A 22,779-nucleotide genomic window follows, 5' to 3' on the forward strand; every position below is an offset into this window, starting at 1 on the left:
GTGGTGGAGTCCCCATCCCTGGAGGTGTTCAAGGAACGTGTGGCTGTGGCACTGCGGGACATGGTTTAGTGGGCATGTTGGTGTTGGGTTGATGGTTGGACGTGATGATCTTACAGGTCTTTTCCAACCTTAGTGATTCTGTGATTCTGTAGTGGTGGGGCAAGAGTGCTTTCTTCTGCTTCTGCAGGATGGCAAGGAATAGGAGGGGCTACCTTCAGTCTTTCCTTCCTCCCTCACCTTCCCAAGAAAATCTTGCAGATTGAGGGTGGAGCAGTAGCCCTACCACATATCCCTCTCTCCGCAGGAGATGCAAGATGAGGAGAGTGGTAACCTGATGGTCCCTGAAGGTACAGGGGGATGGGGTCACTTGGCCAGCCTGCCAAGGACCATAAACGTAAAGGGGTGTAACGGGAAGGTTGAAGGGAGTTGACTTCTTGAGACCTGTTCAGGATGAATGGCCAAAAGTTTGTGTTCATAATGACCTAAATTACATCATTTGTTCATTTTGTTACTATTTTATGGCTTGTAAATTCTTAAAAGCTAGGGTCAGCAAAAATAATGGGAAACATGCAAGGTGTTAAACGCTTTTTCAGTAGCATTTTTGACATCTTTTCATAACTTCTGCATAACTTTCTCTTCAACACTATAAGCATAAATACTTGAGAAAAGCTAGCTTCTCTGAGTAGCAGTTCTGATACAAGTCTAGACTCAAGCTTTTAATTTCTGTAGTGTGGTACGTCCCCATTAGCAAGTTCACACTGTTACATGGTTTAATATTGTATGTGTCTGTATTAAGGTTTTTTCCCAGACCTTTAAAAAAAGAGTTCAGAATTGTTTTAGAGCTTTGATGTTTAAATTTAGTAGCTCTCTTCGTCTTGAAGTTGTTTGCAGAAGTTCTTTCTTCTAGAGACCCTGTAAAGTGTTTCTTCCTATTTGTGAGGTAAGAGGAAAGGGACACAGGTTGAAAGTTGTCAAAAAATGTGAGCAGAACTAATCTTAGGCTCTGAGTTTACCTTTCCTTTGTTTAGTTTGTTCTGTGTGGCCTTGGAATTTTGCAGAAATCTTTCCCAACCTTTATTTTTCCTGCTTTAACTGAGGATTTTATTAATAGCCTATAAACAGATCACACATCTTGTCATTTTCTGTTGTTATTTTGTAGTTTAAATGGTCGTCTTTATTAATATTTTGTATCAGACTTTGGAATACTGTTAGACGTGTTAATCCTAATGTCGATTTTGTAGGAGTGTAATGAAGGGAATCAGAATTCTACAGACCTATCTTACTTTTTGTTGCCAAGTGCTTAAAAGGATTTTTTTGGATTAAAAACTAGTACCAGATAATTGCTTTTAAATAAAAATAGAAGAATCCTCATATTTTATTTTTAAAATATCATAAAATATATCTGAAATACTATTTAATTACAGATGCCTGGAATGATGCAGTCAGTAATGCCTGGAATGATGATGTCCCACATGTCTCAAGCTGCTATGCAGCCTACAGTTCCGGTGAGGTTAACTTAACTTCTCTGGTTTTTAAAAGGTCTTTGTGTCAGTTGCTGTCGTTACTTCAGTATGGGTATGCCTTTATTTTCTTGAGTTGGATTATGAAAAAGCTATTGCTAGTTGCAATGAAGTTTTATCTAGCTCTTGTATTATTGTAAAAAATAAGATTTCCGTGAGAGGTAGAGCTAGTGATACTTGGTGTCCTGTGGATTTGCATCAGTCTTTAAACTCTCCTCTGTATCTGCGTCTGCTTTTCCCTTCTTTTTTCTGTCTGGATTCCGCGTCCCATAATGCTTCCCGCACCCCTGGCCTCCTCCCTTGTCCCTTACCTGCTTGTAGCTTGGCAGGAACCAGTGTGAACTCTGGCTGATTGGAGGGAGGGCTAATTGCCTGACCACTATATACCTGATTTTTCATAAAAGTTTCTGAAATTCAGCATGTTTGAGATCTTGAGAAAAGTTTGTTGAAATTGGTAAAGGTATGAAGAAGTTATTTGGGTGGAAATGGAGAGGGAAGATTTAACAGACATTACAGATGAAGTCTCTCTCTGAAGTGGAAAAGGCTAAATTTTTATTAACATAACCTTTTTTTGAGATTTAAAGTAACTGTAGGAGATCCACTTAAAAACAGTTCTATCTACTGAAATTTAGAAATAAATTATGTTTTATTTTCTTACCATGCAGATACTACATCCCCAAGTCAGATTTCATCCTTGTAGAACTCTGACTTTTTCTATTGTGCTAAGCACAAAACCTTTGCTACTGCTTTTGTCGATTATTTTTTAAAAATAAAAGTTGGTTAATACTCCACTTGCTTTTTTTCATTAAGGGTTTGGTGAAAGAGATCTTTAATTCATCTACTAAATATGCGATGTGTAACCAGATCTATTGCATTAAAGCAGTCCATCTGCCCTTTGGTGTAAGGAGAGAAAGATCACAAAGATACTAAGTTTCTGCAAAATAAGTAGTGAAGGAGCTGTTAGAAGAGGATGTAATGTCACCTTGAGATGTGCTAGATGACTGAGAATTCATACCAGAGAAAGGATGTTAATTATCTTAACAGTGGAGAAAAATGTAAATTTAAGTGCTTGGGCTTTATCAGACACTGGAGAATCTTCATGTTAGCTACAGGTGTGTTTCTCACTGCTGGTCTCTGTTGAATGAGATGTGAGTGTATGTTACAGCCTTAGTGTAATTTAAGTAAAAGTCACTAACTCCTTAGGCAAATTCTTGGGAACGGTGCTTCATTAGTTCTTGTGCTCATGTAGCGACTTCCTAATGCACTAAATATTTTAGAAGCTACCAAGTAGGAAGGATGTTAGTGATTTTCTGCCATTTTCCATATAGAAATTGTTACGAATTTCTGACAAGTGGTGCTCATAGAAAATTTTGAAAGAATTTCAGAAAAAATGTTTAAAATGCTGTTGCCAAAAGAGACTAAAAAGGGGAGGGAGAGATCAATGCTAAAATCAGTCTAATTTTGAATTTTACTCTATATTTTTACATACTCTGGCAAGAAGACAGATCACTTGGTTTTCTAATATTGGACTAAGAATAAATTTTGATTGAATTAAGTCTGTGGATATATGGTATTTAGGAGGCAAAGTAGCATGGCAGAGGGCTCCAGCTTTTTATTTTGCCCTTAACCCTCTTGGCAGCGATAGCAGGAGCTCACACCTTTGTGCATGTGTACGAGAAGGCATTTGTCTGTCGTGGCAGCATTCTTGTACCTCTCCGCTATCCCATGTGTACCACAGCCTGGAAAGTGTTTCAGAAATTAAAGAATGATTTTACCACTTCTAATTTAAAATAATTTGTCGGTGAGTAAAAAATCGTGACCTTCTTTGCAGCCCTGATGATTTGCTTGGTAAATTTCATGAGATTGTTATAGTTTTGGCTGTCTGATGGAAAATACCTTCTCCAAGTGTAAAATGTAAACTAAAGCTCATTGAGGCCAACCATTTGATTTGTACTGATGTCAGGGCTCTTTGGTCTTGACTGTTTCATCCAAGTGTGGTGGTCTTTCAAACCATTCCCATGCAGGTTCACTATCAGTTTTGTGATGTACAGAAGTGTTTACTTCCAGAAAGCTGATTAGAACCAGTGTAATTCCTAAAAATGATTGTTTCAGACAGATTAGTGCTCTTATAATACACAGTGAATTAAAATGGGATTTGGAAAAGTAAACATAGGCACAAGAAGAGAAACATGTCAGAAGGGTTACTTACTGGAGACACAAATTTAACTATGGCCTTGCTTAACTGACAGTACTTACGCTCATAGACGTGCGCACACACAGAGTAGCTGAAATAGTTAATACACAGAACGCACTTTAAAGGCCTAAAGTTCGTTGGCCATTCACCTGCTTTAGTCCTACCGGATAATATCAAACATAATTGATCCAGTATGGCTTCTTTTCTGTTTTTAACAAATTTTGCTGTTTTACTTGACAAGTTGTTTGTTAGTAGAGTTTGCAGAAGAGAGCTGAAAGATAAACCCTAGCAGAAGATAAACTTGCAGGCTATATTTTTGCCTACGGAAAAAGAAAGAAATTTGGAAAACTCTATTTGAATTCTGTTAATCTTTTTCCTTAGTTTGAAAGAATTTCAAAAAGGGTATCTGTAAGATCTTTGGTTATTTGCAAGTAGTTTTACGAATGCAACAAATTCAACACTAATACATTCAAAGGCTTATACCACATAATTATAACGGAAGCTTACTAAGCAACTCCAGCAGAAATTCAGAATCCCATTTTTTTTCTTCCCAACCTATTCATTTGGGAGATAAAGATGGGTACTGGAATGATGGCGAGGGACCCCCTGGTGTAGTTTATTGTATATATTGCCTTTCTGAAAAGTAGCTTGATGCTCCTAATTGCTTATTTAAGGAGCAGTAGTAATTAAGTGGGTGATGGGAAGCTAGGAATCCATATTTAAGGCAGTAGAGCATTTTGTTGCTGAAAGCACTTGTTTGGATATGTACTGTATTTATTGATGATTTAATTACAATTGCACTCAGTACTTAAATGTCTGTTGATTGTTTCTACAGCCAGGGGTGAACAGCATGGATGCGCAAGTAGGTAAGTATAAACAATTTGTTACCATTTCAAAATATTTCGATAAAATTCAGTGAAGTATTTTAAAAAAACCAAAAACCCACACCTTTTCTGTAAAGTGCGATTTAGCATGTCAGTAACTGACATCTTCAGTAATTCCTCTAAAAACTTGATAGTTTTTTCTTTCAAACACTGATTAATTTGAGTCTTTAATACAGAAAAATAAAGCAACCAAAGCCTTTTCAATTTTTTTTTTTAAATTTTATTTTTCAGGTGTAACACCTCCTGGAACTCAGGTATGTGAAACCCAGAATTGTTTCTGCATGTGTGGTGGTGTGCATGCATGGCTTTACAGATTTAAAAGAAAACCTTGTATCTTATTTTCTTCTCATGTGGAGCTTCCTTGCTTATTAGACTGTCAGTCTGTAATTAATGTTAATAGTTGAAGTAGGTGTGTTTTCTGTTATATTTCTGAGCATTGAAGTCTGTTTCTTTCTAGTTCTTCTAGTATGCAGGACAGCAATATGCAATGTTTCTTGTGATGTTTTTATGTCTTTTTGCCCTACCTGAGCAGCAAGTGAATTGTAGCCTAGATACCTATGTTACTTTAAAGCTGACTGTTTTCAGATTTAAATCTTTACAAGTGTTGGGCTAGATGGTTACTCAGGGTAGAGTTGAGGTTTTATTTGCAATGAAGAAGATTGAAGGTTGTTCCTCTTTCTGAGTTTTTCTTCTTTTTTTTTTTCCTTCCCTATCAGTGACCAGTTTATAAGGAGATTTTTATTTTACTTACATCTGGGTAACTTTTTGCCTGTTACATATTAATGAATATTTTGCTTTGGCAGTTCTAATATGTATAGCAGAATTTGGTAGGCAATGATTCCTTGCTGTTCCTTAACGCAGCTGTGTGTAGCAGGAGAAGTCAGGTCAAGGTTCTGGTATTGTTCAGTCCCATTATTTATTGGAACCTTTATTAGCATTGTCAGCTTACTGAGAGTTTTGTTACTGAACACTTTAGCAATAAAAAGAGAATAGCCTATATAGTTATCCATAATAATTTTGAAAACATCACTGTGGTTTTTGAAGAATATAAAGTACTAACCTCAAAAGAATGGTTGTCACCACTTCATCAATTTTGCTGCTCATTGGTAATTTAGCTGAACTCTCTTGCGCCCATGTCCCACCCCAGATGTCTTGACATTATTTGGAATTTGCTTTTGTTATTGTCTCCTTCCATGTTTGTGGGAACACAGCATAATACAGTAGCTTAAGTAGGAATAAATACTGGATAGGTTGCATGGAAGGTGATTTAACATAGATTGAACTTGTAAACAGGAAGGTGGCTTGCAGGCCAAATTTTCTTGATTATGTGATTTTCAGTACTCTTCCACCTTTCCATCAGATGGGAAATCGCTGATGGAACAGAACTGGTGCTGTGTATCTCAATATTGAAAGTTTTTGAATTGTGAATTAATGTAACTTTGTATTGAGGTAGGCAGGTCATCTGGAAGTCATCTCAGATTTTAAATTTGTCTTTCATGGCACCTTGAATGACCACGAATAACTCTCAGTCACTGTCAGATTTCTGTTTAAAATTTTGTGAATATTAAATTACTTCTTTAAAAGATATCCCAGACATTTACCTTTAGTTTTTAAGATGATGAAGAAAATACTTTGGCTAGATAACTAAGAGGCAAAATCTGTACAAATAGTCATGTGGCCTCAAAGATACCCTGCTGTAAGTTGTTGCTTCAAAATTTGGGGACCTTTTACCTAGCTTAATTATTAAATATTGGTGAATATCAGGTGTCCTTTTATTTCTGTGAGATTTGCATTCTATGTAATTGAACAAGGCACTTGGACCTATAAGGAAGTTGTTTCTTCTCAGCCATATCCAGTAACTGAAACGGAGTAGGTGGCTAAAGCTGTATTCTGCCAGCCCTAATTTTGGAGAGTTTATGTAAGCTGTCGATAAAAAGCACTAGGAAGGTACTCCTGAGTTCACACTAAACTCTTGAAGTCAGAATCTTGAAGCAAATTTTTCTTAGTTTTGGAAACAGGGTGTGCTTCTGGGACTTTCAGTTGAAGTTGTTAGGGTCTGATCACATTCACTTTTGCTTTCTTTTCTGATGGTAATTGGCTGCTTTGGATTGCTGAATGGGTGGGGGCTGTGAGAGACTCCTAATAGCTCTTGTCACAAAGAGGTAGTTTCTTGAGAACAGTACTGATTTAAATGTGTTTAGATTTTGGCTTGCTGTCTTTCCTTCGCTGCTGAATTATTTAGTATATTTGATATAAACATTCAAATGAAAAACAAATATTAACCAGAATGTCTTTTCAGAGCTCTGTTTTGTTTCGCCCTCAGACAACACATCCTGTAGTTTGTGCAGCCCAGCAAACTGCCACAACCAACAGTTCTGTTAATGAAGAGCACTCTAAACAGGTTTATCTGCTTTCCACTTGTATTTAACCTTTTTAGTGGCTTTTGATACCATCTTGGTCAGCAATTATTGTTGACCGTTAATGGTATTCTTTATTTTTCCTAGAAATCTACATGGACAGAACACAAATCACCTGACGGAAGAACATATTACTATAATACTGAAACAAAGCAGTCTACGTGGGAAAAGCCAGATGATCTCAAAACACCTGCTGAGGTAAACTAAATTCAGATGAAGATTACTCTACTGTCTGAGTTTGTGTGAACGCAAGAATTTACTAACATAACTATTGTTGAGGAGGGTAGCTGTGCCGATAGGATTTTTTCCAATGGGAGCAAACTCTTCAAATGAGAAATGTTGCAAAAATGTTTGTATCATGCTCCTTACGTTGGTAGAACTTGAGGCTGCAAAATGGACAAAACTCTTGACAGTTATCCTCAGTTTTTAAATAGATTTTCCTTATTAAAACGATGTCATTCTTTAATATTTAGATAAGTAATGTGTTTGTTTATCGCTAGGGAGACTTTTCCTTGGAAAGTATATGCCTTGTGTTCATGGTCCTTAAGTTATTTCTTGGTGTAGTGTGTGTGGCTCACTTCTAGTTATCCTTTGAATTTTAAAACACCATTGTAAGTTTGAATTTACATTTTTGTTTTCTGTCCATTAGCAATTGTTGTCTAAGTGTCCCTGGAAAGAGTATAAATCTGATTCTGGAAAGCCCTACTATTATAATTCCCAAACAAAGGAATCACGCTGGGCGAAACCCAAAGAGCTTGAGGATCTTGAAGGTAATGTTAACAAAAATGAGTAGGGAGGGTGGCAGTGAGTGGCAAGCTGTGCATATGCATGACTTTTGACAAAAATTTGGTATCAAAGCATAGCAGTCAAACTTCTGTTAGAAATTAAGCTTCCTGAAATAAGGTGTATGTAGTAGAGTTAATACAGTCTGAGATTTCTATGGAGTGCTCTTGCCTCCTGCGTCCTCACCAGCTCGTTTCGTCACCATCCCTTTTTCCGTTATCCCCTTAGTTCTTCCCGATTTCTGTGGCAGCAGCATCAGCTCCCCCTCGTGTCCCTGAGCAGGAACTGGAGCAGGCTGTATCGGGCTGTGTGACTCGTTCAGGGCTATGTGCATATTCTCTGGGTTAGCAGTGGGTAACGCTTCAGGTCTTTCTTCATTTTAAGGCTGTTGGAGGATTTGACTCTTAGCCACCGATCCTTTGGAAACCTGTAGGAACCTAGTAGGATTTGTGAAGGGGTTCAGGTTTGATGGGGGAAGACGAGAGGCAGAGGGGCGACACTAATAATCCTCATTCACTTGGGAAACCAGGGTAAAAGGGTGCTTGACTTCTGTATAGCTTATAATTGAGTAAGAATTACATTTTGGTTTGGTGTCTTGGAAGAATTTGGAACACAGTAATGTATTTTATACTCAAATATGTGTGTAAGGATTTGCTTAGGTATCAATTTGCTTTTAATTTTTGATGAAAATTATTTCGATAAACTGTGATGTGGCAAAAATATTAGCAATTTTTTTAATGCCCTTGTGTATTATAAAAACAGTGTCCCCTTTTGTACAAACTTCATATGATGCTGTGCTTCTATTTTTCACTTTTAGCACAGTTTTATTTGGTATTGTAAGGGAAATAAGATCGTGATGAAAAACCTACAAAATCAGGTGGGGTAAGAAATGAGTATTTAAAAAAGTACTACGAAGAGTAAGCATTAGTGACTGTTAGAATAAAAAAAAAAGGAAAGATCCGTTTCAGTAAACCTGACTTTATCTGTTCTTTAAACTAGTATTTTAAAGTTGAAATAATTATTTTAAACCAAGAAGTCATTTTTATATACCCTAAACTTTATTTAATGGGATCTCTAAATTTTTTTTTAGTCTGAATTGATGTCAGTCTTTAAAGGGCACAAATATTAAAATTATTGATAGTAACAAAAATATTTAAAGCTATGCTTTTATTAAATCATGTTAACAGTAACTTTTTACCATGCATATATAAACTATTTTTGAAGCTATATTTTGATTGGGTTTTCCTCTTTCTCCTCTAGCAATGATTAAAGCTGAAGAAAACAGGTATGTTTTTAATGGTATGCTTATGGTTTTTTACGTTAGGCTGCTTATTATTTCTTAAAAATGGAATCTAGTCCTTGAATCTTAAAACATTCTCCTTGCAGCTTTTAATTCCAAATAGTGGCTTGATATATAAAAACTCAAATAATATAGTCTAGGTTCCTTTTTAACTGAAATGATTGATCTACATAGATACACAGTTTCAGTAAAGCATTTCCTTTCTCTGAGCTAAGATTCTTTTGTGTTCTTCTGAGATACAGTCTTTGTAACTACACCTAAACGTCTCATTTCATACTTCAACTCACTTAATGATTTAGGGAAACCTGTAGTTTGAGTTGTCCCATACTTCTATGTGACTGTTCCTGTTTTTTGATACCTGTAGCACAAAGCCTGAAGAATCAACTCCAACGACATCTACTCCAGCTGCTGCAGCAGAAGCAACAAACACAACCACCACAGCCACAACTGCTGCTGAAACTGCTGCAGCTGTTACTACCACCACTGCTACTTCTGCAGCAACTGCAGCCCCCGAAGCAGAATCTGCTGCAGCTTCTTCTGTGGTAGAAAATGAGAGTACTGGCACAGCCGCAGCTGAGGAACAGGGACAAGCATCTTCTGCACCTGCTGTGCAGGAACAGAGTGGAGAAACTGCAGCTAATGCAGCAGACGACTCTTCCAAGCAGGAGGCTTCAGCAGAGTGAGTGAAATTACAAAGCCTGTGGCTTTGCGGCAGTTCTGTATTTCTTTTAGGATCTGGTTTATCTTCAGTTGTAGGTGGCCAGGCTTCTTTGACAGTTAGCCGTTTTCTTCAGCGAAACGCGAGCATGAATCAATGGCAGCAGTGAAGAATAATGAGTAGGAAAGAGAAGAAGAAATAGCAAATCTATTTTTAGAAAAATTAATGCCCTCCGCTTGCCAACCCTCTCCCAAAGCTCTTAAACCCTGCAGAAAACAAGAGTAACTTGAACATTTCATGAATTTTTTGATAGCTTTAAGAGTTTCCCAGGGTAACATTATATGCTTACCCTGTATGTTTCTTCTTCCATAGATCTGTGCAATTGGCTGTCATTAGAAGAAAATGCAATACTAAAGAGATCTTTGTCTGTTCCACCAGAAATTAGATCCTTTGTTTTTTAATAATGGAGACTTGATTATGTGGAGAATTATATAGCTTATGATTTTTATCATTCAAACAAAAAAGAAACATGCTGTGGGGGTTATAGCCATAAGGAGATAATTAAGGGCAAGAGGCATATTTTTAGGCACTCTGCTTTATAGTTTTATATTTTTTATATATATATACACACAAGTATTCCTGCTAAATTTCAGCATTAAATTTTTATTAATAATTTATAGATAACTTTAGCAGGTAGCCAATTGCATAAGTGATAATACTTTTCTGAAATAGTTTGCTTTTTTTGATCAGTTGTGTATGGTGTTTGTAAGGATAAGTCATGTACAAGTTGTGTTTATCATGTCTAGCATTATTATTCTCCTTTGAGTTGCTATTTAAAAAAACTCACTCTATCTGATTATGGTGGTTTGACTCTTCAGTGGTCTAACTTAGGAAAAAAAAAGCTTAAATAATAAAGTATTGATTTTTGTATATAGTGGTGCTTCAAAGAAAGAGGACGACGATGCCCAACCAGTTAAGAAAACCTATACATGGAATACCAAGGAAGAAGCAAAGCAAGCATTTAAAGAACTGTTAAAAGAAAAGGTATTTCAGTCAACTATTCTTCATGCTTTATTGAACTACAAAAACTGCATTTGCCAGAAATTGCTAGACCTTTTTATTATCTTGTGAAGAATTTCTCACTGTTGTGGAAGAGGACTTTTGTACTAGACAAGAGATGAGGGAAAAGAATGCTACAGTGAAAACAATGCACCATTTAAACTTCTTTTCAGCCTTTTGGGTGAGTGGGGAAGGTGTTGAGTTTTCATCAGGGCTCTCAGTTCAGTTTTATTTTCTTCCTTTTACATGATCCCCAGACTGTAATGCGAACTTGTAATCTGGTCTTCGTCCAAAATTCAAACTGGAGCGGTGAGCGATTTGGCAGACACCTTCACTAGATGCTTCAGAGACAGACAGTGTAGAGGTCCATATGGAAAAAGGACAAACTGTTAGATTCAGTTTGCAGTGTTTCCATAAGCTGGTATGATTTAAAGGCACTTTCCCCCTACCCCCTGTGAAGTAGTAATTCTAAAACTGTATTTAAGTCTTGTGGAAATTATGGTTGCCAATATTTTTGTCTGACAGTGAGGTACATTTCTAATGAAGTGTTGCCTGATCATCTGAGCCCTCAATTTTTTATCTTTGTTTTAAAGACAGAGATGAAGTGGGAGTAAAATGAGACTGGCTTTGGTTTTCCCTCAGAGTATATGGGCTCTCTTTGTGTTTTGCCTAGTGAGTCAACACAGTTGTGTAGTAGACAAGCTTCCAGAAGAATTTATTGTAGAAATAGCAATAATCCCAAAAGTACCTTGTTTTGTTTTCCATGTTGACTGTTAATAAATTTTTTTTAAAATTTGTGACAAAGAATGGTGTCTTAACCTCGAAAGTATAGTGCTTTTCTTTTTTTTTTTCTTTTTTTTTTTTTTTTTTTTTTTTGGTAAGGGCTATTTTTTAAGCAGTCTGTCATTGTTGGGTGTTCGTTCCATATCTAATTAATTAATGATTTAATGTCTTCACAGCGAGTACCATCCAATGCTTCTTGGGAGCAAGCTATGAAAATGATCATTAATGATCCTAGATACAGGTACTTGCTTGATTCTTTCCTTATTACATTTCTACACAAAAACTATTTTGGGTAGTTTGACTTTACTGATGTAACTTTTGATTGTTTCAATAGATACTTGTGCATTTGTGAATGTGTACCATTGTCAGAAAACTTTGTTCCTTTACTACGTAAAGAAATGCAAGTCTTAGGCTTAATTTGTCATTTGGAAAAGATGTGCCAGTTGTTGGTTGTATTTTATGCTTTTTAAACTATTTTCTTGGGAATAAAAGTATGCATTTACAATGACGGAGCTGAAGACTTTCTAGGTTAGTTTTTAAATGGGTGGCTGCTATAAACATTGGCAGAAAAGTGGTTGATATCCATGATAAAATAGTATTGTAATGTGAAATGCGTAAATGCAACCTGAAAGCATGACGGTAGCTTGTGTTTTATTATTAACTTTTTTTATTAGTAAGTGCTTGCTTGTATTGCTTTTTTGAAATGGTCTTCCATAGTGCTGAGGGAGAGACAGTGTGATGACTGGCCATTTAGATTATATTCCATTTTGTCTCAAAAATCTGGAATATTCAAATCTGTTATCTTTTGGCTCTTTGGTTTTGTTTTTCTAACTTAATTCCCTTTTGTATAATTGACGTTGTTTTCTTTTTCTTTGATATGAAGCGCTTTGGCAAAATTAAGTGAAAAAAAGCAAGCCTTTAATGCTTACAAAGTTCAAACAGAAAAAGAAGAGAAAGAAGAAGCAAGATCAAAATACAAAGAAGCTAAAGAATCCTTCCAGCGTTTTCTTGAAAACCATGAAAAGATGACATCCACAACAAGATACAAGTAAGACTGATCTTAAATGAAGTTCCAGCCTTCACTAGCTTGCCAAGTTAATAATCAAATCTTGCTGGCTTGCTCTTGGTGAACACTAACCTTTGTATGTGCTCAGCCTGGAAAAGCCTGTAACTAAATTTTTTTATAGGAACACAAATATTCTTATTTTCATAGAGCCAGGCAAAAAACCAACTCATTTGAGTGATGTGCTGATGATAATGGTTTGAGCTTCTAATAAGTAGAAATATAAGATAACACTGAGAGGAGTTTTATATTACATCTGCCATTAAGAACAAAGTAGTTCTAATAGCTTGTTTGTGGAAGTTCATGCCCAAAGGGAGGTATATCTAATAAGCTTGTCACTGAAAACTTCATATACCTGATTTCATATAATGTTTGCTAGAACAACAGCCTGAACATATCCAGCCCCACAGATAAAAATACTAACGTAATGCACTGCAGGTGAACTTGCACTTCTATGGAGAGGAGTGTATAGTGGCATCGGCTTTAGTTTTTAACTGTTTCCTTTGTTTATAAGAGATAGAAAGGTGTCACAGAAAAAGTTGGCCAAGAGAAAATTAGGGAGGTGTCATATGAAAGCATTACTACTTATAGTAGAGTTCATTAATCTTATTGTAAGCTGATGGAACACTTTAAGTCAGTGTTCAGCAATAAATGATTGTATGCTTTTTCTTTGTTTTGTACAGAAAAGCTGAACAAATGTTTGGGGAGATGGAAGTCTGGAATGCGATATCTGAGCGTGATCGTCTTGAAATTTATGAAGATGTCTTGTTTTTTCTGTCGAAGAAAGAGAAGGTAACTTTCTTTCAAACTTACCTTTTCACTTGTTAGCTGTAAATTAGTTTATACCCCTTAGTAAAGAAATCTTGCAAGCAGAGCAATTCTAAGTGTTGTTCAGGGACAGTCAAAATGTGAACAACAGGGGAGGAATCGGTAGGAAAGCCATGGAGAACCAAATGAGAACATTGTTGCCTTACTGTGAACCATATACTGCTTACAGGGTACAGGTCAGGTTACCCCCTCTCCAAAGGGAGGGAGAGAGAAAAGAACAGAAGGGAGGCAAGGTTTATCTACTATGAGACACTGTAGAGAGGGGACTCCTCTGTTTAGAAAGATGTGATGGGGGAAGGGGACAAAGAAAAAAACATTAGTGGAACTCTTCAAAACTGTGACTGGTTTTGTAGACGTGAATTTGGAGACAGTTCTTTATTTCTCATTATACAGTACATAAGGGATATAATAACGTTAGCAGGCAGAAGGTGATGAATTTTTACCTAAACAGATTATTGGAAGTTCTGTTCCTGCACAGTACACAGCTGAAGTTGTGGAACTGACTGCTGCAGGGTAATATTTTGGAGATGGAAATTTCCTGAAAAGCTACCAGTCTGAAGCTGGCAAGAGTGCTAGGAATAGATCGTTCTTGTTATTTTTCCCTAGTTTATTGCAGTCTGCTGGTGGGCAAGATGAACCCCTGATTTGACTCTGTAGGGCAGATACAATAGCAGTTTCTTTTGAAAGGTCTTTGTTCTTACTGAGATATGTTGCTGCTAATTTTGCAATGTATTTAATTTTTAGTATGATTTTAATAAATTACATGATGGTTTTTGTTCTGAACTACTCTGAATCAGACTGTGAAACTATCATGGGCTTGTTACGGAAAGCTGTGTTTCGTTTGACCTCAGTGGTACCATACCGACTGTGAGGATCTGTCCCTAACTGTATCTGGTCAGTTCATCTTCGCTGAAATTTGGTAGCGGTGCTAGCGCTCACCAACACCCTTGGGTAGAGGGAAAACAGGCAATTAGAAACAAATTGCATAGCAAGGCTGTTTCTGAAATTGATTGAAGCGAGTCTAGGGTTAAGGTCCACACTTGCTCGAAAAGCAAAACAGAAAGAGGCCAGCCATCCAAACAGCACTGCTTAAGGAACTGCCCACGATTAGCACACCTGGTTTAGATCCGCTTTTCAACAGCCAGCGGGCCATAGTGCCGTGTTGAAGCACTGACTGCTTACTGAACGTACTGACAGTTTCCTAGCAGTATCTCCGAAAGATGAGCACCCTTTCATGAGCTTTTCCCGTCTATCGGGAACAGTCAGAGATAATAGTACTGAAATGGTTTATCTGTGGACGCAAGTGATAATAGCATGTAAAAATTGTATGTAGGTCCAAATTGTATTACGTTGCTTTGCATGTAAATGAAAGGTTAATTTTGTGTTTTCTTAGAGAACAAATGTTATGGGGTCATGTATTTTTGTCTGTACAACCTCAAATTTAACCAAAAAAAAAAATATGCTTTTTCTTCTCAGGAACAAGCCAAACAGTTACGAAAGAGGAATTGGGAAGCTTTGAAGAACATACTAGATAACATGGCTAATGTCACTTACTGTACTACTTGGTCGGAGGCTCAGCAGTATCTGATGGACAATCCTACATTTGCAGAAGATGAGGAACTTCAGAGTATGTAAAAAGTCTATGCGCTTCTTTTGGAAGAGGGAATGGATTTGTCTTTAGCAGTGAGGACTGCTGACTAAGAGTGGCTTGCTCTTGCCCAGACCAGAGCTGCTTTGACAGCTGCTGAGCAGCCTGTATAAAGGAACCTGTCTCGTCTGGTTCTTAGGTAACAGATGTCAGCTTCAAAAACCATTACTGATTAATCTTGATGATAAAGAAAAGGATACATTTTTTGTGGGGATTGGGTTGCCTTAGCAGTTGTTAGCCATTGGAATTTGAAGTATTATTTGTTAACGTAATCTGTGTTGCAAATACTTACACTACCTTCTGCTAGACTGAGATCCTGCTATGCTTGTTTTCCCAGAAAAAGTAATTGTTTTTACTCTTCTAGAGTAAGAAGGTAGTTTTTCCATTATGAGTACATTTTTCTTATAAATGAGTCGATCCTGTATTTTAAGAGTAGCATATGCATTTACACAACTGCTAAAGCAGTAGACAGAGATGCTCTGTGTTCTTACTTCTGTGTTTTTAAGATACCTGTGGTAATGCAGGGAGAAGCACAAGTGCTCATCCACAGTACTTTTCTCATAAAGGATTCTGTGCTCTGTATTGGCAATGATAATGTATCCAGGTTCGGGGAGGTTGGTTTTTGCTGCTGTGCAGGTCTTCGTGTATTTCGGTGCTCAGTGAAACTTCCACTCGCAGTAACAACTGGCGACTGTTATCTAATAGTAAGAAACTTTCTATGGCTAGTGGGAAGAAATACCTAGTTTTTACTCTTACCACTCTGTTGGCATCTGTTGCTAGACATGGATAAGGAGGATGCACTGATCTGTTTTGAGGAACATATCAGGGCATTGGAAAAAGAGGAGGAAGAAGAAAAACAGAAAAGTTTGCTTAGAGAAAGAAGGCGGCAGCGTAAAAACAGAGAATCTTTTCAGGTTGGTGGACTTTGTTTTCTGTCCTAGGCATGTCATGTGATTAGATATTCTGTGGGGTTTTTTATTTCTTAGGGTGGGCTAAGGGGTGTGTATAATGCATCAGTTGTCAAAGTTGTAGCATTTTGTCTGCTGTATAATACATCTGTTTGCCAGAAAGCTGCAAGAGTAGGGGAAAGTAAGAGGAAATTGATTTGAATGGAAAGGAGATGCAGTTAGAACATTGTAAATGGTGGAGGAAGGCGGGAAGAAATGATGATGTAAAAAATTATTTTTCAATCCCATTTTAACAAAAATGGAATTCCAATTATCAAGAGTATCCATTCCAGCTGTTAGCCAAGTAAAAGTATGATGAGTCACTACAAATTTCCATTTCACTTGTATTTTGTAGCTATTTTTAGATGAACTGCACGAGCATGGACAATTGCATTCGATGTCCTCTTGGATGGAGTTGTACCCAACCATAAGCTCTGACATCAGATTCACTAATATGCTTGGTCAACCTGGTAAGAATACTGTCTCTCCCAACCTGTAGAAAGTCAGGTAAAGGTCTTGGATTTGGGGCAGAATAGAGCAGGGTTATTTATATTTTTTTCTAAATGTCTAAAAAAATGCAGCTCTTTTATTAGAGCTAGCTTTTGACTTATCTAGTTTTTTCATCAGGATCAACAGCACTTGATCTTTTCAAGTTCTATGTTGAAGACTTGAAAGCACGTTACCATGATGAAAAGAAGATAATAAAAGATATCTTAAAGGTGAGAGGGGAAGATGCTCCATTATGTGGTTTCTTCTTTTAATGCCAAATATATCATTGAAGTGAACTCTCTGGTACTGGGAGATGGGATTTCACATTGCGTTAATGTCATGTGCGTTATTAGCACTGAAGTGAGAGTTTCTGACTTACCTGATGCCAAAGAAGCAATTTTCTTACAGGATAAAGGATTTGTGGTTGAAGTGAATACTTCTTTTGAAGACTTTGTCACGGTCATCAGCTCAACTAAAAGAGCTACTACTTTAGATGCAGGAAATATCAAGCTGGCTTTCAACAGTGTAAGTATTAATATATAGGAACGTTGGAAAACTTATAATACGAAATCCCTTGTAAAAACAAGAATTGGCACTTATTTTCACTGTCTTGCTATGACTGCTTTCGTAGTATTTCAAAGAGGTGCTGTGCTTTAGAGTTGCTTATCCTGATATCTGTTCCCAAAATAGAGTTTGCAGAGGTATATCTTTATTCAAAACATAAATATTTCAACTTGAGAAATTCTGTGGTAGGAATTAAGTAATGTTCTCTCTTTATATGTAACTTTGCTCAAGAGGGACTTTTGCATGTGTTTCTGTAGTTCTGGCTTGCATTATGTATTAACTCTATTCTAGATTCTGTTTGAGAAACAGCAGTTGCATGCTTTAAAAATAAGTAATTGGTTAATTTTCCTGTACGCCCAAGTGACTGGTAGAAAACTCTAAAGGTGAACTGTTGTTGGGCTTTCCAAAAATTGCATTAAACTGAATTATTAGTCTTCCATTTTGATATCTTTCAACTGATGTTACGACTTTTGTTTGATACAGCTGCTAGAAAAGGCAGAAGCCCGTGAAAGAGAGAGGGAAAAAGAAGAAGCTCGCAAAATGAAGCGGAAAGAGTCTGCCTTCAAGAGTATGTTGAAGCAAGCTACTCCTCCAATCGAGTTGGACGCTGTCTGGGAGGATGTATGTATCGCCACTTAATTATGAAAGTCTTTCTAAATGTATTTAACAGGCTGCTGCATGCTAATGCTTTTATAAGTAAACGTAGATTCTCTAAGCTCTTAGTGTTTCTGCTTATATAACTTAGACCCATAAAAATTGTCCTGTCATCAGTAATATTTGAAATTTGATGTAAATAACTTCATTCTATTGATACTTCCATTTGAATACAATTCAAAACAAAACCAAAAAAACTAAACCCAAACAAGAAACACCACCACCCCCCAAAAAAAAAAAACGCTAATCACACAAAGCCCCTAAACTTAATTTAAATGCCTATAAAGCACTCTGCTTAGTTAAAAGTCTATAACCTTGTTCTGGTAAGGTTACCTTTAAAAGGCTTTCCTCTCAAAGCATGCTTTGTATAAAAATACTCGCTTTCACAAGCTTGCATGGCTTAAATGGCATATGCAGGATAAAACAGTCTGATTCTGCATGCCTCCATCTGTTACAGTTTTACTGAAGACTTTTGGTTGTGAAGCTGGTATAAAAAGAGTTTAGGGTTGTGACAGTACAATAGCTTTTTCAGCTGCTGAAATCACGTCTTCTTTTTTTACTGTTTCTGAATGTTTGTATTTCATATTAGTATTTCGTTGCTGTTTTTCTTACAGATCAGAGATAGATTTGTGAAGGAACCAGCATTTGAAGACATCACTCTGGAGTCTGAAAGAAAAAGAATATTTAAAGATTTCATGCATGTACTAGAGGTAGTTATTACTTTTTTTTTTTTCCTGATTAGAGAATATATAAAAAAAATTCTCAGTTGATAGGCTCTTAAATTATGTGGGAAGGAAAGAGGGATTTAGCAGAATTCTACTGATTCCTGTTACTGTGGACATTATGCATTGCATAAAAGGAATCGTAAAAAAAAAAGTACGTAAAAACATCTTGAAAGTAAGGAAGAGAAGAAACATGTCACAGTTATTTGAGATTATTTGATACGTAGTTGTTCTTTTAATCTGCTGCCCTACAAAAATTCTTGGAAGTTAATTTAGCATCAATATTTCCTGTTTTATTTTAGAAAAACTGTTTCTTGTTGCGATTTCATACAGAACGTGATGAAACTTCTGCAGTATTTTGTTCACTGCAAATCTGAAACTACAAGAACACGCCAAGCTCTGCAGATGCACTTTTTTCCCCACTGTAGCCAATTGCTTGCTGTTGTGCAAAAGGGCTGTTGTAGTTTAGTTTCATTCTTAACTGTTGGATGGGCCGCAGTAAGAGTGAAGCTGCAGGGAGTTCTGACAAGTCATTCTTGTGGAATAAGGCGCTGGTTTTTCCTAGATAATGTGAGATTTGATTTGCAGCACATGCTCTTCGGGTTTTTTGTTTCGTTTTCTGGAGTTTGTAAGGGATTTTAAAATGACTTAATTTTAGAATTTGAAATTTGGCAAAGCAAGGTACGCAGTGTGTTCTAGGCCAACTTGAGCGGGGGCTTTAACCGGAAGCATTGAAACAGGGATCCAGGTAGCAGAAGCTGTGTGCATCCACGCCTAAAGTTGTACGCTTCCTTGCTTCTAAATGCTTCTTATTACAACTTGAACGTGGCAATACCGGTAGCTGTTCATGGGTTTTGACACAATAAATGCTTGATTTTATTTATTTTTTTTTAACCACTGCTAGCCATAGATGCCTTGTGGGTGATGAGAAACATCATGACAGTTTCTCGCTGTGTCCTACAGACCAATGATAACATTTGCCTTCTCTTGTACTCTAGCACGAGTGTCAGCATCATCATTCAAAGAACAAGAAACATTCTAAAAAGTCTAAAAAACATCACAGGAAGCGGTCTCGTTCCCGTTCGGTAAGGTGTTCCATGATGTCTTAAAATCTACCTCTGTAACTATTCGTTAGGCTGTCGTCTTGCTAACCATGTTGGTTTTGTATCTCAAGGGCTCAGAGACTGAGGATGATGATAGCCATTCAAAGAAAAAAAGGCAGCGTTCAGAATCTAGATCGGTTTCTGAGCGTTCTTCCAGTGCAGAATCTGGTATGAGATTTTTCTTACTTGTTTTTAAGTTACTGTTTCAAGTTACTGTTTTACTGCTGGGTCTCTATAATTTTATTGATGTATTTTTGTTTCTTCCTATGTCTGCAGAGAGAAGTTACAAGAAGTCAAAAAAACACAAGAAAAAGAGCAAGAAGAGAAGACATAAGTCTGTAAGTGCAGTTAACTTTTCTGAGTTGGCTAACGGACAACTTGACACCTTACGGTTTCAGTAATCCTTTTTTAGGTATCTAATCATGCAGCTGTCTCTGTAATAGGGACTGTGTGAGATCAGACTGGAGGGGAGGGTATGGGCAACATAATAACTTTCTGTTATATATACCCTGATATTAAACCATTTAAGACTGCTAAATTTGGGGGGGTTAACTGCAACCATGCAAGCAGATGTAAAGGACTGTACTAGTAGCCTGGTGTTTGCTGTTTATCATGGCAAATCTTGGCGTTCACTTTTATTGTGGAGAGCTGAGAAGAATCCCAGCTATCTTTTCCTTTCACCTTATGCTGAGCATCCTTCCTTTTGTCTGCTTGAGCATCAATCAGGGTTGCGTTAGAAGCACTCGTATCGAATGTACTGGGGTATTAAAAGGACCTAAAGAGCAGAAAGAGAGCTTTCTCTCTCTGTCAGTTGAGGCCAAAGAATATTTTTTGTCCTGGGTAAAGAAAGAAGCTTGGGTCTCTGAACTTGTCTTGGCTGCAGAACTCTTCAAAACTGATGTAATCCTTTGTTTCTGTAATTTCTGAGTTGTTAGCTGTGCCTTCAGTGGACAGTGTTCACAAGGGGGGGGAACATTAATTGTTAGCCACTGAGTAGGGTACTAGTGCTAAGGGGTTACAACACAAACAGGGTCACATAAGCTTAGCAACGTTGTAATGAAACGTGGAATAAAAATAGAGTGGCAGCACCTAATCCCTCACAGGACGGTTAATATCCGGTAACAGCCCAGCAGCTTTAAAGCAATCAGGTATGGCCAAGCAGCCGTGTAACAGAAAAACGTTTGCCGGATTTCACCCTTTCCAGAGATCTTACCGAATGAATGACGTTTGTGCGTGGAAGCGATGTACTGTATGGCATCCAGCCTGCCCCGTCTTTGCGTGCACTGAGAATCGTGAAAGCTTCTGTTTTGGACAAACCTTCCTCCTTTTCAAATCACTTTAGTAATGTTTTTGCATTAATTATTTCTGCAATGGTTAATAGGATGTGCTTAATTAGGAACCACTTCAAGCAGTTTCTCTAATATGGTCTATATTGAAATGAAGTCAGACTTTTCTGAGGTGTGGTTATTCTATAAATGAATATCTAATATATTTACTATTAATCTTTAATATTTTCACCTTTATTTACACAGGATTCACCAGAATCGGATCTTGAACGAGAAAAAGATAAAAAAGAAAGAGAGAGAGAGAGTGAAAAGGATAGAGCTAGGCAAAGATCTGAATCAAAACATAAATCTCCTACTAAAAAACGACCTGGAAAAGATTCTGTAAGCTTTGTTTCCTTTTTATCTGATGCTTTGGGCTTTACATATCAGCGCGATGCTATAGTACAGTATGCAAGCTATATAGGCTTACCTTAAGTAAGGTGCTAAAGCTTTATTTATGTTTCATTTATAGATTAAAAAGGACCGAATGTTCAAGCGGAACTTAATCACATAGATCCTATTCCCTCATTTTTTTTTTATGGGTGTGAAATTACTATTTGATTAAGTGCTATCTCTTGTTGCTCGTTGACGTAAATTGTGAATGAGGCACATTATTTTATAGACAGTACTGAAGTTTGGTCCGTACTGTGACAAAGTAGTATTTGTGACCGAACTGCCATTCTTTTTTTCCATCCAGTTGGCCAGATTGATCTCAAAAGAGATGAGCAGCACAGCTGGTTAAACATTTGAGTGACTGTATTCCAAACTTGTAGTTGCAGTGCTGGGCTGGTGCTAGGCTGAGACTGGAAGAAAATCTTAGTGGAACAAAGTTCCCCAATTCTTGCACTTTTCAAGCTAGGAAGCCCCACGGGAACGTGCCTGTGACTGCAGCCCTGCTCTCTGCTGTGGCGCTTCTCTGTGTAACTTGTCTTGGAAGGGGCTTAGAACAGTATTTTCAAAGACGCGTAACAAGTGTTTGAATGAAAAATACAAACTTGGTTCAGCATCTTTGGGGTCCCTTCAGGGGGAAATTATTTGCCTCGCTCTGGTTATTCAGATTGTGCTGGCGGTGGTGTCCTTCTGGCCTTATCCAGAATGCGTTCCACCTTCCGGGAGGAGAGGGGAAGGCAGATGTCTGCTTTTTGTGTTATCTTCTTAAAACAAGCTGCTTTGGCCTCCAGATGCCTTTGAAAAACGCAATTGCATGGCCTAACGTGGCATCTGCTGTTGAGAACATGAATGCGGGTGTGGCAGAGCGGCCGCAGTCTGCAGGGGGACCTCGGCTTAGCTCGCCGTTCCCCCCTTGCCCTCCCCGCTGCTTCTTCTGGCTGCCGCCGCCGCTCTCTGGCTTCCCGAGCGTGACACCGGGCAGCCTCCTGCGCCCCAACTTTCTGTCGGGCTTCCTGCTGACGGCGGGGCACAGGCTGCTCTGCCAGCGAGCCAACACAGGGTGGAAAGTAAAAGGTTCTTGGCGCTGATCTTGCTTCTCTCTGCAGGGGAACTGGGATACTTCTGGCAGTGAGCTGAGTGAAGGGGAGCTGGAAAAACAGAGGAGGACTCTCTTGGAACAACTGGATGAAGATCAATGAGAACGTTATTTATACCAAATATGTTTACATTGTGGCATAATAAAAGAAACCAATGTCTAATTCAGGACGTGGGTTCTGATCTCCTGAGTTCCACTGTTGAAAGGACAGTGGGTTTTAATTTTACCACATCAATACGTTCAAGTACTGTTATTACGGGCCTGGCATCAAATCTAGCAAAGCGAATGAAATATCGCGTGCGCAGTTGCACGTCTGTCCCGGGCCTGCCGCGCAGGGTGGGCGCCCTGAAGG

At 37.7% G+C, this 22,779-nt stretch overlaps 1 protein-coding gene across 2 annotated transcripts in view; it reads left to right on the forward strand.

Moving 5' to 3' along the window:
* Positions 1 to 22,779, forward strand: part of PRPF40A (pre-mRNA processing factor 40 homolog A) — a 29,699-nt gene extending 6,920 nt beyond the window's left edge. Inside the window, exons 3-26 of one of the 2 annotated variants that reach the window (XM_059820048.1) lie at positions 1,425 to 1,505; positions 4,550 to 4,580; positions 4,830 to 4,852; positions 6,922 to 6,999; positions 7,103 to 7,213; positions 7,665 to 7,785; positions 9,059 to 9,083; positions 9,463 to 9,777; positions 10,692 to 10,800; positions 11,775 to 11,839; positions 12,482 to 12,646; positions 13,345 to 13,453; positions 14,966 to 15,116; positions 15,918 to 16,051; positions 16,440 to 16,554; positions 16,712 to 16,803; positions 16,982 to 17,098; positions 17,621 to 17,758; positions 18,406 to 18,501; positions 19,512 to 19,598; positions 19,688 to 19,784; positions 19,893 to 19,954; positions 21,149 to 21,283; positions 22,438 to 22,779. In XM_059820048.1, the coding sequence (XP_059676031.1) occupies positions 1,425 to 1,505; positions 4,550 to 4,580; positions 4,830 to 4,852; positions 6,922 to 6,999; positions 7,103 to 7,213; positions 7,665 to 7,785; positions 9,059 to 9,083; positions 9,463 to 9,777; positions 10,692 to 10,800; positions 11,775 to 11,839; positions 12,482 to 12,646; positions 13,345 to 13,453; positions 14,966 to 15,116; positions 15,918 to 16,051; positions 16,440 to 16,554; positions 16,712 to 16,803; positions 16,982 to 17,098; positions 17,621 to 17,758; positions 18,406 to 18,501; positions 19,512 to 19,598; positions 19,688 to 19,784; positions 19,893 to 19,954; positions 21,149 to 21,283; positions 22,438 to 22,530 (2,550 nt within the window). In that variant the 3' untranslated portion in view covers positions 22,531 to 22,779. Of the gene's footprint in view, positions 1 to 1,424; positions 1,506 to 4,549; positions 4,581 to 4,829; positions 4,853 to 6,921; positions 7,000 to 7,102; positions 7,214 to 7,664; positions 7,786 to 9,058; positions 9,084 to 9,462; positions 9,778 to 10,691; positions 10,801 to 11,774; positions 11,840 to 12,481; positions 12,647 to 13,344; positions 13,454 to 14,965; positions 15,117 to 15,917; positions 16,052 to 16,439; positions 16,555 to 16,699; positions 16,804 to 16,981; positions 17,099 to 17,620; positions 17,759 to 18,405; positions 18,502 to 19,511; positions 19,599 to 19,687; positions 19,785 to 19,892; positions 19,955 to 21,148; positions 21,284 to 22,437 lie in introns of both variants that reach the window. The other variant, XM_059820047.1, reaches the window with a different exon arrangement.

This window comes from Gavia stellata, chromosome 8, assembly GCF_030936135.1.
Source record: "Gavia stellata isolate bGavSte3 chromosome 8, bGavSte3.hap2, whole genome shotgun sequence".
NCBI lineage: Eukaryota > Metazoa > Chordata > Aves > Gaviiformes > Gaviidae > Gavia > Gavia stellata.